At 34.0% G+C, this 14,555-nt stretch overlaps 3 protein-coding genes across 3 annotated transcripts; all 3 read left to right on the forward strand.

The window, feature by feature from the left end:
- Window positions 1–674: 674 nt before the first annotated feature.
- On the forward strand, window positions 675–1,368 carry LOC131635174 (uncharacterized). The gene is made up of 3 exons (XM_058905773.1): window positions 675–706; window positions 843–905; window positions 993–1,368. Exons 1-3 carry the CDS (start codon window positions 675–677, stop codon window positions 1,366–1,368), a joined length of 471 nt encoding a protein of 156 aa, XP_058761756.1.
- Window positions 1,369–1,372: 4 nt separating this feature from the next.
- Window positions 1,373–2,011, forward strand: LOC131635175 (uncharacterized). The gene has a single exon (XM_058905775.1). It carries the CDS (start codon window positions 1,373–1,375, stop codon window positions 2,009–2,011), a length of 639 nt encoding a protein of 212 aa, XP_058761758.1.
- A 7,351-nt stretch (window positions 2,012–9,362) lies between these two features.
- Window positions 9,363–10,757, forward strand: LOC131635187 (actin-depolymerizing factor 7). The gene is made up of 3 exons (XM_058905785.1): window positions 9,363–9,496; window positions 9,862–10,121; window positions 10,366–10,757. Exons 1-3 carry the CDS (start codon window positions 9,494–9,496, stop codon window positions 10,514–10,516), a joined length of 414 nt encoding a protein of 137 aa, XP_058761768.1. The 5' UTR covers window positions 9,363–9,493; the 3' UTR covers window positions 10,517–10,757.
- Window positions 10,758–14,555: the final 3,798 nt, after the last annotated feature.

A 14,555-nucleotide genomic window follows, 5' to 3' on the forward strand; every position in this document is an offset into this window, starting at 1 on the left:
GGACTATACACGGCCTATATAGGTTAGCCATAATGGATAACGGGCTTTTCAGCGTTGAATTAAAAAAACAATTTCTTTATCCACCCCTCTGGGGTGAGAACCCCTACTTAAAACCTCATAATGCCCCTGACTTCGGAGATGCATCTCCGAAGTCATTTTTTTTTACTATTTTTTTAGAATTCGGAGATGCATTTTCGAAAATATCAAAAAATGAGTGTTTTCAGGAATGCATCTCCGAAAGTACTTATTTTTCAATTTAAACGCTGGATTTAAATTGTCAGGTATTTTTCGGAGATGCATCTCCAAAAACACCCTTCATATACTTTTTTTCCTCTTTCACTATTTCATTCATTTTCCTCCAAACAACAACTCAAACCCTCCCCAAAACCTCCATCATTTTCAATCCATCTTTCGTCTCCAAATCGAGTTTCAAGTGGTTGATCATACTAAAGAGGACATAGAAAGCTACAACTTGAGGTAAATAATCTTCATTTCATCTCTTATTCCACTACATTGTTGCTGATTTGTTGATGAAGAAAACAACGTCAGTTCAGAAATGCACTTCCGAAATACACCACCTAACAAATTTCGGAAGTGCACTTCCGAAATAAGCTCTGATGCAGAATTTGAAAAAAATGTTTTAACAACATTGATGTATTTTGAATATTTTAGGTATGGTGCATCCGGACAATATTGCCGGGGAAGAGTTAGTAACACCAAAAGAGGTCAACGTAGATGTTAATATGAATTTCAAATGATATGAATTTCGCTTGTCATGAACATGTGCTAGATTGAGTCCAAAATGAAGCTAGTAAACTTGGATTTGGCATTGTGATATTAAGGTCCAATAATGAAAGTAGTAGAAGGAAAGCCTTTGTTGTGTTGAGTTGCGAGAGGGGTGGGAAGTATGTAGGAACAAACAGGGTGCTAAAACACGATGATACATAATCGAGAAAGTGTGCGTGTCCGTTTAAGTTATGCGTAACTTGTAGGATTGATGGATTGTTGTGTATTAGCGTCATATGTGGAATTCATAATTATGCATTGGAAACTAATATACACGGGCATCCAAGTGCGTGTCGGTTGTCTTGCGAAGAGAAGGATGTTGTTTCTGAATTATCGACAATCAAAGTTGCACCGAGAAACATACTTGCAGATTTGAAGAAAAAACCGGATAGTGTTTCAAATATCAAGCAAGTATACAATGAACGGTACAATCTTAAAGTCATGAAAATGGGGCCGAGGTCGGAAATGCGACACCTTTTGAAACTTTTGGGTGATAACCAATACGTTTCAAGCTTCAGAACTTGTGAGGACAAAGTTACGGTGCGTGACATATTTTGGACTCATCCTGATGATCTACAATGATGAAATGCCGCTATTTATGCACAACTATATTGATAATATAGTTGATGTTGGCACCGACGACAATTGTGGGTATCGAGCTGTTGCCGGTTTGCTCGAAAGAGGAGAAGAAAATCACACTCTTATTCGACAGACACTTATTTCAGAGTTGACTTCGCATAGGGACATCTACGACCGATTTTATAAAAATCAAGAAAACTTTGATAAATGTCATGATTCCCTTGTTCCATCACTAACCGCTCACGCACCGATTTCAGAGTGGATGTCATTCCCCGAGATGGGCCATCTTATAGCAAGTGCGTACGACCGGGTGTGTGACGATTTGATGAGATTTGGATTTTCAAAGACATTTTTTCCGCTTCATAGTCGCCCACCTTTGGACGCGTCCGACCGCATCATTTGTATCAGGTATCTAAGATCGCGCCACTTGGTGCAAGTTTTATTGAAACCCGGGTGTCCTATTCTGGCTACCTCTTGTCAGTGGACACATCGTACAAAAGAGGCGGACGCTTGGCCGGATCCTTTTTTTGAAAGAATGACGGAGTTCGAACAAATGATGAAGCAAGAGCGAGAGGAAAATAGAGAGAGGTCGAAGAACTTACCGATTTTAGATTTAAGTGCCGACGGATCGTTCAGGGCATTTTAGATTATACTAGATCTTTTTTGTTTGTAATTACCGGATGTGTGTCATTTTTTGTATGTATTGACGTCATGAATATAAAATCAAACCGATTCAATACATATATAATATACATATATTTAATATTGTCAATGTTTATGTCATTCTCATTTACTTGTTGTCATTTGGTTATATTTGTGGAATTTCATAAAACAGACTGCACACAACAAAATGTATTTTTTCTGTTCTATATTTGCTAAATTCAAAAAAGCACTTCCGAAAATTTGAAGATTCAGGCTTATTTCGGAAATGCATTTTTGAAACTTCCACTGATTGCTAGAAAAGGTTTGTTGGGTTATTATTACTCTAAGAAGTCTATAAATAATGAACCTATACATTTTCATCAACATCAAGCCACAAACAGCAATGACACAAACCTACCCCACCTTGATTTTGTATACTTCAACAGTGGTTACCTGATGCCATTCCAATTTAGGTTCTCGCGCGACACGCCATTCGCGGATTCGATCTCATCGCTTAACTCTCTCTTGCAATACTTGGAAAATCGGAAGTTTGTCAAGCTTGTGTACTGCTCGCCTTCGCTTAACGACGAGGGAGACGTCCAATTCACCCCATTTGAAGTCAAGAACGAAGAAGATTTAACGGTTTTGTGGACAACTTTTGACCGATTTTCTTCGACGGGTCCGATCGAGTTGGATGCGAAACTTCAAAGATCGGGAGCCGACGTTATCAAAATGTTGACCCATCCTCAACTACCCGTGTTTAACAATATGTAACTTTATTTTCATGCTGATCTATCTTTGTAATTTCGATTATTTATGATAAATCAAAGCTTTGTTCATTTGTTTTTTATTTTCTGCATCAGACAATATTTCGGAAGTGCATCTCCGAAATCACTTTTTTTTTTTGTGAAAAAAGATGATTTAGGAAGTGCATCTCTGAAAACATCTTTTCTTCTAAAAAATAAGGTGTTTTCGAAAGTGCACTTCCGAAATCAACTTTTTTCAGAAAAAAGTAATTTCGGTGATGCACTTCCGAAATATAGGGGCGTTTCAGGAATTTTGCGCAGTTTCTAAGAAGGTTGGGGGGTGGATAAAGAAATTGTCATTAAAAAAGCCTTAAAAAAAGCTGTAACTTTTGTAAGTATAAGAGTGCGCCTAAGAGGGGGGGTGAATTAGGTTTTTCAAAGATTTATACGGTTTTTAGAATACTTGTACTTATTTTTGGTTAAGTGTTTGAAGGCTTTTGATGGTTTGTATCTTTATCTTGGTAATGATGATGAAAGCGGTAAATACGGAAAGATAAAGAACACAACGATATATACTGGTTCCCCTCACAATCCGAGAGTACTCCAGTCCCCTTTCAAACACGAAAGAGATTTCACTATAGTTAGAATTATTGTACAAGCCTATGCCTACTATCTAACCTATAGGGTGATCAAAGGTTCTTAACACCTTTAAGATCAAACAACACTAATGTGAATGAAGAACAATCCTCTTCAAACACACCACTTACTTCCAACAATCCTGGATAGTAAGGAAACAATACAATCTTATTTTCAACAATCCTGAAAAATAAGATATAATTTCTAAGTATAATTTGAGTAGAAGTTTGTAGAGCAATATCAATCTTGGATTGATCTTCTTCTTCAAATAAACAATTCTCAAAATGAATATAAGTGTTCACAATGTATGCATGAAACTTTGAATGGATTTCTCAATGAAAATGTGTATAGAAAGTTTCACTTGAAAATAAGATTTGATGAACACTTGGAAATATTGAAAGATGAAGAATATATGGTTTATGAATTGTTAATGAAGAAGGTGAATAATGATTCTGAAATATGTAGTATTTATAATGTGTTAAACACCTCTTTGAATGGTTATTTTTCCATGAAACAATGCAATGATCAAGTGGTAAGAAAATGGATTCGTTTGAATAAGATCATGCAATGAAAAAACACACTGGTTCAGTAGGAACCGGTTCCTGCCTAGGACAACCCGGTTCCTGCTGAACGTTACAGCAGAAAAATTCAAATTTTGAACTGAGGAACCGGTTCCCACCTAGGGACAACCCGGTTCCTAGTAGTAAAACACAGAATGCTGAAAACTGAGAATGCTGGGAACCGGTTCCCCCATAGGGCCAACCCGGTTCCTAAAACCTTTATTTTGAATTTTAACTTTGTAAAAGGTTTTAAATGAACTTTTGAAGGATGACACTTTGTAGTATGTTTATGATATGCATGAAAATATATTTGTGAACAATTATATGTCAAAGTGAGTATTGTTTATACCTTTGACATTTTAGCTTGATTCTTGAATCTTCATAATTTCTTCAAGACTTTGAAATGATGTATTTTTGCTTGATACTTGAAATTCTTTTTGCATATCCTTTATAAAAACTTCCATATTGTCTTCATCAAAACAAACTATGCTTGAGAGGCTTGCAATTACAACTTTAAGGTCCAAGTCCTATGATTTTTCGAGCCTAGCAGACATGCCCATATGGACTAACTCATTTTGACAGCTGTTTCCTGTGTATATGATATTCCTACACAACTATCATATATCATATGAACCGATTAATACGAGATTTAATATTGTAATTTTTGGAAAAATGATAATGGTTATGATTACTTTTTCACATAACTTGTACTAATGACTTTGTAAATTAAAGAACATATAAATTGCTCTATTTTGTTTGGACATTTATAAACAATATATAATTAATTTTTAAGATTTTATGTCAAATATAAATCAATTTTATTAGTTACCTTTTTTTTAGGCTTTTGCACCGGTTTCCGACCTACATAGTAGATCGACTAATCCGGCTCGTGCTACGGAGGCACTGCACTGGCCAAGCATTGTTTATGTCAGGAATCAAACTCAGTATTCCCTGAATATCGTCTTTTGTAGAGACTCGTTTGCCACTCGAGCCCAAACGCCCGATTATTAGTTACCTCTTTGATATACAGTGAAAGATTTCAGTTAACTGTTGTATTAAATGTTTTTAAACCAAACAAAAAATATATTAGAAATAATACCGTCAAATAGTTTAAATAATTAACTTTTGTTGATAATACTATAAAATTTGATTTTTTGTTTGTTTGAATAATTTATGTATATTGATTCAAAAAGTACTAGATACAAATCACGACGATCAAGTGATCCAGCCCCAAAGATTATTATGACATCCAAAATAAACCCAAATAAAACAAAGCAATAAATAAAATCTATAACATCAACTTAGCAATGCGAGTATGAAGTTTATTGCTATACCATCCTCTATATGTTATCATATCTATGATATTAATACGTATAATGCTGATATCTTTCGCCCTCCCAAAGCATTTTGTATTCCTGTACATCCATAAACCATATAATGTCTCTGTCACAACGAGCCAGATCAAAGTTGCATTTTCCCTTGCCCGCGCCATGTTGGATTAGCCAGTTCAGTTCCTGGCTCCAACCCCCCAGATCGTGTTTAATTCCTATCCAATTCCAAGATATCTTTCCACACATTTTTCATAGTGGTACAGCCGAAAAATAAGTGTTGGATGGTTTCCTCCTCTTCGCAGAAACAACAAGTATTTGATTCCATCGTTCCGTATCACATACAACGGTCTTTCGTTGCAAGTCTTTGGTGGCATGCAAACCATAAAGTCACAATTGCTCGCGGCCTTGCTACGTTACCATACATGAGTTTTCTCCACTATTTTACATCAGCATCATCCTTAATTAAATCCTGATAAATACTGGTCATGTGGAATTTCCTTTTAGCAAACATATCATCCCACTTCACCTGGATTCACATTATTACTTCTCTATTATTCAATACTGTTTTCAAAATCCAAGAACTATCCAGCTTTACCTTGGTTTCCATCACATTCTTATGTCTGAAGTAGTATGTATGCACCCACCATACCCACAAATTGTCAGGTTTTCTGAAGATATTCCATAACAATTTAAGCATCGTAACTGTATTCCAGATATCCAGATTTATGACATTCATACCTCCATACTTGACAGGTTTGCAAACATTATTCTAAGCAATTGGACTTATATTACTTGGTTCCACACCACCTGTCCAAAGAAACGTACGACATATTGTATTGATATTCTTAATTACAAATTTCGGTAATGGGAGACATTGTAACCAATAATTTGCAATTGCGGAGGTAATACTTTTTAAAAGTTCGAGACGGCCAACATATCTTAATAACATAGTGCTAAAATGTTTCACCCTTTCCATAATTTTATCAACCAATATCATATAGTGAGTGATAGAAAGTCTTTTCGTCATTATAGGAATACCTAAATATTTGAATGGAAGCAGTCCTTCATTGAACAACGTCTTCTGTAAGATTTGTGTCTTTATTGTATCTTCCACTCCACCAAAGTAGATAGAAATTTTGGTAGCATTGAGCGTTAATCCCTTGGCCTTCGTAAAATTGTTGAAGACATCCATAATAATCTTAACTGATCTTGGATCCCCCTAGAAAAAAAGCAGAATATCGTCAGCAAACGTCAAGTGGGTGAGGCTCAACTTTTCGCAATTTACATGATGATTAAAGTCGGGGTTATTTTGCATCTTATACAATACTCTTGCTAGATATTCCATTATAATCACAAACAGGTAAGGGGATATGGGACCCCTGCCTCACACCTCTATTTGCCTTCATGATTTTACTATACTCCCCATTGACATTGAAACGATATGAGACTGTGGACACAACAAGCATAATCCAGCAAACAAATTTTGTTGGCAAATCAATTTCATTCAGAATAGTTTCTAATGCTCTCCAGTCCACCATAATGTAAGCTTTTTTTTCAAATCCAACTGAATCATACATTGGGTGCCCTTCCCTTTCTACCATACCCTTTAATCAACTCGTATGCCAAAAGAATATGACTGTGAATTTGTTGGCCCGATATGAATGCCGCTTGACTACAAACAATTAAAGCTTGCATGGTTTTGCTCAGTCTCACTGTGAGAATTTTGGAGATGATTTTCTAGAGGGTAGTACATCCTGCAATAGGCCTATATTCTCTAATTTCTTTTGCCGCTTCATGTTTCAGAATAAGCGTAACCAAAGTGCAATTCACTGTCGGGAAAATTTTTTCTTGCTCAAAGAACTCCTTCACTGCCGCAATTATATCAGTTCCAATAATACTCCAACTTTCTTTAAAGAATTTTGCACCATAACCATCAATTCCGGGAGATTTGGGGTCGCCAATTTTGTGCAAAGCTTTCAAAATTTCTTGTTTTGTGCAAAGCTTTCAAAATTTTGAGTATTTCTGACTAATCACCAGTAATTTGGTAACCTTCTCTCTTTGCTACAATGTCAATTACCTGGATACAATCGGCTTGCTTCCCCATTAAGTTCCCATAGAAGTTAAGCACTTTTTTCTCGATGTCGTTTTGTTCAGTGATGACTGAGACATCCTTCAGATGTAACTTTTCAATACTTTTTGCATTATGTTTAGATCGAATTGCGGCGTGGAAATACGAGTTATTTTCATCCCCCAATTTTAGCCATTCAGTTTTTGACCCCTGTTTCAAAATCTCTTCATTTATCTCATTCCAAGTAATGACATCTTTTGTACAATGTTTTACCATTTCTATCTTCTCATTATTCATCTTGCCCTCACCAAACAATTGTTGCACGACAATGAGCTTATCTCTTGCTTTAGCTAGGTGAATTCTGGCACGTGTAAGATTTTTGGTCAATTTGCCTGGATCTTTTTGTAACCTTTTCAGTTTCTTCCATACCACCTCCATAGGACTGCCATAAACAAGATTGTTCCAACTGTGTGCAACAATATCAACATACCCTTCCAACTTAGTTGCTTCTTTTGGTTTCAAAAAGACTATATTAGGTGCTACATTTATTTATTGTTGTCCTGTTTCTGGTATTTTCGGCCTCCATTGCTTTTCTACCTTCTTTGTCTCACCTCATTTATGCCATATCTTGTGGCATTTTGGGCAAAATTATGGCTTCCACTCAAATTCAAAGGTTTGTTTCATCTTTTTCCTCCCTTATCTTTGATAGTGATTTCTTGTGGCAGATCTTTTGTGATATCAACTTCCACCAGTATTCTTGCACACGATATTCAGAGTTTGCTCGCCGTACAGACATCTGTTACAATTGGCCTTCCAATGGCACTTACGATTTTTCCTAGGCTATTTCCCCCCATAGGTATAATGGTAGCTTAGGTAGTTTAATCCATACCAGTAGGGTTATGAGCAAATCCTTTTTCATGTTGAGTTCTGGTCTCCACTCTCGAAGTATTATTGGCATATTTCTAATTGTGTAGGGGCCTTTCTTTAGTAATTCTTCCCTTTCTCTATGTGATCCAAATCACAACAGATAATATCTATTCATTATGGTAATACATATATGGAAAGTCTACGGAATTCCACATCTTCATCATGAATTATTTAACCGAATGCATACTCATATCTGCTCCAAGAACATACATGATGAGTGCTGTATCCCAGAATTGTAGTTTTGATTCCATATCTTCACCAACAATCTCTACCTCTACTTCCCCATTGACTATCTGTGGAGGAAAGAATTTTTATTGCATCCCCTTCGATGGGTTTCTATTCTCATTGAGAACATCGGCCCACAATTTTCTTTGATCTCCAGTTGATTCTGCAGCTTCTATCGTTTTCCCCCCAATTTTTATTTTTGGGGTTTCAACGATGATTTCCTCATCTTCATCTGATTGCTTCGCTTGTTGGTCTGGCTTCGTCGATTGGATTGCGATGTCGATGATGACACCTTTTTTTGCCTCCCTCATCCCATCAGAAACCGTATTAAATTAATATTTTATAAATTCAAACGTTCGTGTTTGATTTTAGTTGGAATAATGGGTTTTTCGAATTCAACTTAATTTTTAATTTTTAATTTGAATTGAGAAATAATCTTTAAGAATTAAATAATGCATTTTTATTTAAATTAAATATTAAAACATTATGTTTTATTATTATTTATGTACAACTATTAGTTGAATTGTTTTTTATGTTAAATTAAAAAAATATCTTTGATGTATGACTCACAAAATCAATTCAATTCTTTGATCATCTAATTGGTTTGGTTTAGTTTAGTTTTACTATTTAGAAATACGAATTGAATACTTCACCCAAATTAGAGATTATTTATCATTTTTATAAAAATTGAAAATAGATATCTACAATAGTTTATGCAATAGTAATATCTTTTAATTAGCTCATGCAAATGCAATCTATCGAAATAACATGACACATTCTTCCTTCCTTCACAATATAACTTATTGAAGTCTCAAATAATTTTAACCTTTGTTTCTTTCCTCTAAATTCTCTTGCTCTCCGTTTTTCTCTCTAATCTCTCATTACCTCTCCCAAAAATAAGGATCTCTTCCTTTGTCTCTCTCGTTTCTCACTTTCTTTCTCAATTGTTTTCTTTCTCATTTTTCCTCAGCTATCTCTATCATCTCCGACAACATGGTAAATTTCGCATCTAAAATCCTCAACAATGCTAAGAATAATAAGAACACAAATCATGCGAGTTTCATTCCTCGCTAGATGGAATTCATGTCCACCAAATATAAATTTGTGTTCTAGCTAAAACCATCATGAGTTAGAGTAATTGCAAATTACATAAAATTTGCCATTTTTTGATGAAATGTCCCCTTGCATGTTAATATAACATCTAATCTAAATGATATTTTCTTGTTTTGGAGCTTCATATATAGAGAATTTTATCAAGCTTATTGATTCATTCGATTACTTGACACACAAGTTATTTATGTGATTATATCCCATGCTTAATTACATGATTCTTTGATTATTTCTTTCAAAAACATGTTTAGGCTAACGCAGCGTCTGGAATGGCTGTTAACGATGAATGTAAATTGAAGTTTCTCGAGTTAAAAGCGAAGAGAAACTACCGTTTTATTGTGTTTAAGATCGAGAATCAAGAAGTTGTAGTGGAGAAGCTTGGAGGTCCGGAAGAAACCTACGAGGACTTCAGTGCATGTCTACCTGCTGATGAGTGTCGCTATGCTGTCTTTGATTTTGATTTCACCACCGCTGAAAACTGTCAGAAAAGCAAGATTTTCTTCATTGCATGGTAATTTAATTAATTCCATATTTAATATCATATAAAATATCTATTTATTATTTTGCCATGTATTAGTAGGCAAAATTTCACCATTTAAATGTGAAATAAGTGAGATGTCGTGGGTTCAAAGCATCCTTGCATCTAATGTCTCTGCACAACTATGAATTAAGTTACTTTAACGGGAAAATAGCTGTTTGCTTGCTGTTACATATAATTAACATGTTGATCTTGTTTTCGATATGATATTAATTAGGTCACCAGATATTTCAAAAGTGAGACATAAGATGGTGTATGCTAGCACCAAGGACAGATTCAAGAGGGAACTTGATGGGATTCAAGTTGAGCTGCAAGCAACAGATCCAAGTGAAATGAGCTTTGACATCGTTAAATCGCGAGCACTATAAAATGTCTCTCAGTCCAGTTATTCATGAATCTTTGCCCGTATAGCTAGCTTTTGCAGCACAAATTTTTTTGCTTTTTGTTCTTTGTGTCTTTATGGTCTAAGGTTTAGTATAATACTAGAAAAACACATACACACATACACTACAATGCATTTAAGATTACATTAGATAGTTTACTTATTGTATACATTACATTATTTGGCTTCTTAAAGTGTAACTGTACTTAGCTGCAAATCCATTTCATTCCTACATGTGTTCTGTTATTTGACTTCTTTTGTCAAAACACCCCATCGTTTCGTTCTTTACAAATAAGCTAAGCGGACGCTAATCAAATTACTCGAAGAAATACTTTAATCTGCTTGCTGTTAGAGGATAGACCATAAGATTGTTGTGCAAAATAACATGATATTATTTGTTAAAACATTACAAATCCCAATCTGCTAAAAGAATCAATCTCATATCCTACCAAATAAGAGACTCTAAACAAATAGATGATTTAAATTTGCGTCGACATTGCATCCTCACCTACAACCTAGTTAAAATTTAATTTATAATGTATGAGCATGTTGTTCTTTGTTGCTAATTTATTTTTCAACAACTTGTAACAACTTCCTTCATCTGTCAGCTGAATTAGTCTGCAAAAATATATTAATCAAATAAATCTATAAGCTCTCAGATATTCTTCTTTCCATACAAATTATCTTATCCAACTCCGCCCTCCCCATCCTAATTTATACATCTCCGCAACATAAATATTCTTGTCAATACACTTTTTAGTTAAGCAATTAAATCTTTCACAAATGACTACTCTCATCTTGGTTTAATTGTAATTTTGGTTCCTTTATTTTTAAATTTTTTGAGTTTTGATCCATCTGTTTTAAAATTCAGGTTTTTGTCCCTCAAATTTGTTTTCTTTAGGATTTTAGTCCCCCTCATGGCAGATGACTTGATGAGTGTCAGTGTCAATGCCATTTTTAATATATAATTCCAAGTTATTATTATTAATATGTAGATAAATTCTTTAGTAATTATTATTTTAAAAAATTAAAAAAGATAACTATTTAACATTTAAAATCTAAAATTGGGGATTCAAACCCCCAACAGTTTGGTTAAAAGGCAATATTCTCACCATTCAACCACCAAGTTTTACTTGACAAATATTTAACAGCGTTTATATTTAATCTTTTAATCAACATTATTGTTTCAACAAATTTGCTTCTTTCTTCCACCACCTTCTTTATTGATTTGTTTTCATAACAATGCTATGCACATGCTGTTAACACTTTAATAATGAACAATCAATAAAAAAACCATTTCAATATTTTTAACAATTGAATAATTATGATTGGCTGGAAATCTGAGAAAACCTATAATGAAAATGTATATAAACTAACTCATATTAGTAATACCCACACAAAAGTATTAGTTACATTCCATTCATATAAATATTTAGATTTTTGAGGGTATTAACAAAAACAAACCATTATAAAATTTGGAATAAGAGCTGAAAGAGCTATGGACTATTGGCTAATCTTTTCTATCCTTACTTACACATCAATATTTAATATAATCTGGTATGTCATGAGCTGCAGATTTAAAAAAACTCGTTCTTCTTGTTGTTTTCTTGATCAACATTAATACGTTTTTGTTCATTCTATGAATTCACAGTTTTGGATTTTGTCTTCAAAGCTTGTTCAAGTCTTATTAGTGGTAGATTTTCATTTACAAATTTATATTGTGGAATTTGATTGCTTGATATGTTGGATTTGTTCATTATAGCAGATGCATAGCACTGTTATGAAATCATAAAATCAGTAAATTAAAAGGTTATATATTAGTGCTGCCAAAAATTTCACAAATAAAAGTTGGTGGTTCATTGGTAAGACTCTTGTCCAGTAACCTAATTGATAGTGGTTTGAATCCCTAATGTCATTAAATTTCGACCTTAAATCAGGAGGTGGACTAAAATCCTAAAAAAAACAAATTTGAGGGACCAAAAACTTGAATTTTAAAATAGAGGGATAAAAAATTAAAAAATTAAAAATAAGTGGACCAAAATTGCAATTAAGCCTTTTATCTTTGATCTTTTACCTTAAATTCTTGAAGAATCATTTCTCTCTCCAAACACCCACTCCACATCTAACAAACAAAATACTTTTCTCTCAAGTTGAGTCTATTTCTCTACCATCACACCATCAACCCTTATGGGTAACAAGGAGGCAATCACATTGTGTTAGAACAATCACATAGATGTGAAAGAAATTTCATATTCACCTAAAACCTTAAGACATTAGGTATATGAGCTATCTCACTTATAAAGCAACGTGAGACTTCCAACTCACACTTGTATCACAATAATTACCCCTCAAATATGAGTTCATCAAATATGCTCACTCTCAAGTGAAAGCTCTTTCATCCACATACATTTGTAGAGTCGTTAACACCCTTACCACATCACAAGCACTTCAATGGAACATGTTGTTTAATAACCACCATGTTAGAGAGACTTCGAATATGAGAAGTCGACCCCTTACTCGAACCATCAAATTTGATACCATTGATTAGTCAAGAGGGGGAAACTACAACCACTATAGTAGCTCTAATATTGCATGATAAAAGCTCCAGTGATAAAGAATATACTTTGGTGGATCTAATATTGATCCCATTTTCTCACTTAAAATTATTACAACAACAAAAACCAAGCCTTATTCCATTGGGTGGAATTGGCTACATGAATCAACTATTGTCATAATTTTCTATCCATGACCATGTTTCTATCTAAATCGTTAATCTCCATATCTTTCTTACTAACTTTTCTTTTAGTATTTCTAGGTTCTTCTCTTTCTCTAGTTGTTTGACTTGTCTTAATCTGATCTACTCTCCTTACCACATAATTTTCACGTACTCTCTCTACATGCCCAAACCACGTCTATTTTCCAGATCTTCTCTACTATAGGTGCTACCATAACACTCTCTTTAATATTTTCATTTCTAATCATATCCTTTCTAGTCTTAACTTACATCCAACGCAACATTCTCATCTCTACTACACTCACTTACTTTATTCTCGTGTTGATTCTTAAGGATCTAACATTCTGTCCAACACAATATCATAGGTCTTACCGTAGTCTGATAAAATTGTCGCTTCAGCTAGAGCGATATCCTTGTGTTTGATGGTTTATACCCTTTATATTTCTCTATTATTTTCTATTATAGATGTGTTCCATCAGTACATCCAAAATTAAGGTAAAAAGGTAGGGGCTTAGGGACAAACCTTAATGAAATACTATTGTAATGGAGAAATCGTCTGTCTCTCCACCTTGTGTCTGCACGCTAGTCGACGCCCCTTGATACATATCTTGGATAACTCAAATATATGAAATCCTAACCATTTATTCTCCAGGGCTTTCCATAACATCAATCTAGATACTCTATCACACGCCTTCTCCAAGTCAATAAAAATTAAGTGCAAGTTTTATTGGTCAAAACTTAATGGTTTATCAATAAATAGATTGAATAATTTCTACTATCATTCGATACTGCTCCATCACACGTCATTGTAAACCTAATTACACTAATATGATGATAGTAAAAATCGATCCATTCCATTCATTGATAAATCATCAAGTCTAGACCAAGTATATTTCTTTCGATAAGAGTAAGATCCATCTAATCTAAATCCTCAACGAAATCATTAAATGAGATAAGTAGATTAAATTTAGAGTTTGGGAGACTTTTTTTTTATATCCAATCTTTCTTTATTACTTGAAGGTACTTTTGGTACCAACATTTAAAGACTTGAATTTTATTATAGTTATTATTTTTTCAATTGTACTTATCAACAATTTATTTAATTTTTTTTCTTCTCTTTTTCAATAGGTGCCTTTTCTTTAGAAGGTTTTCTTTTTCACCGAGTAGAGTTGGTAATATACCAAAGGTTGATCTCTAAATAATTTTTAGTCCAACTTTTTTGAATTTCATATAATTTAGACTGTTAAATAGAGTTTCTAGATTATTCAAACATTGACAAAATACAAAAGTC

Source organism: Vicia villosa, unplaced genomic scaffold, assembly GCF_029867415.1.
Source record: "Vicia villosa cultivar HV-30 ecotype Madison, WI unplaced genomic scaffold, Vvil1.0 ctg.001440F_1_1, whole genome shotgun sequence".
Classification (NCBI taxonomy): domain Eukaryota; kingdom Viridiplantae; phylum Streptophyta; class Magnoliopsida; order Fabales; family Fabaceae; genus Vicia; species Vicia villosa.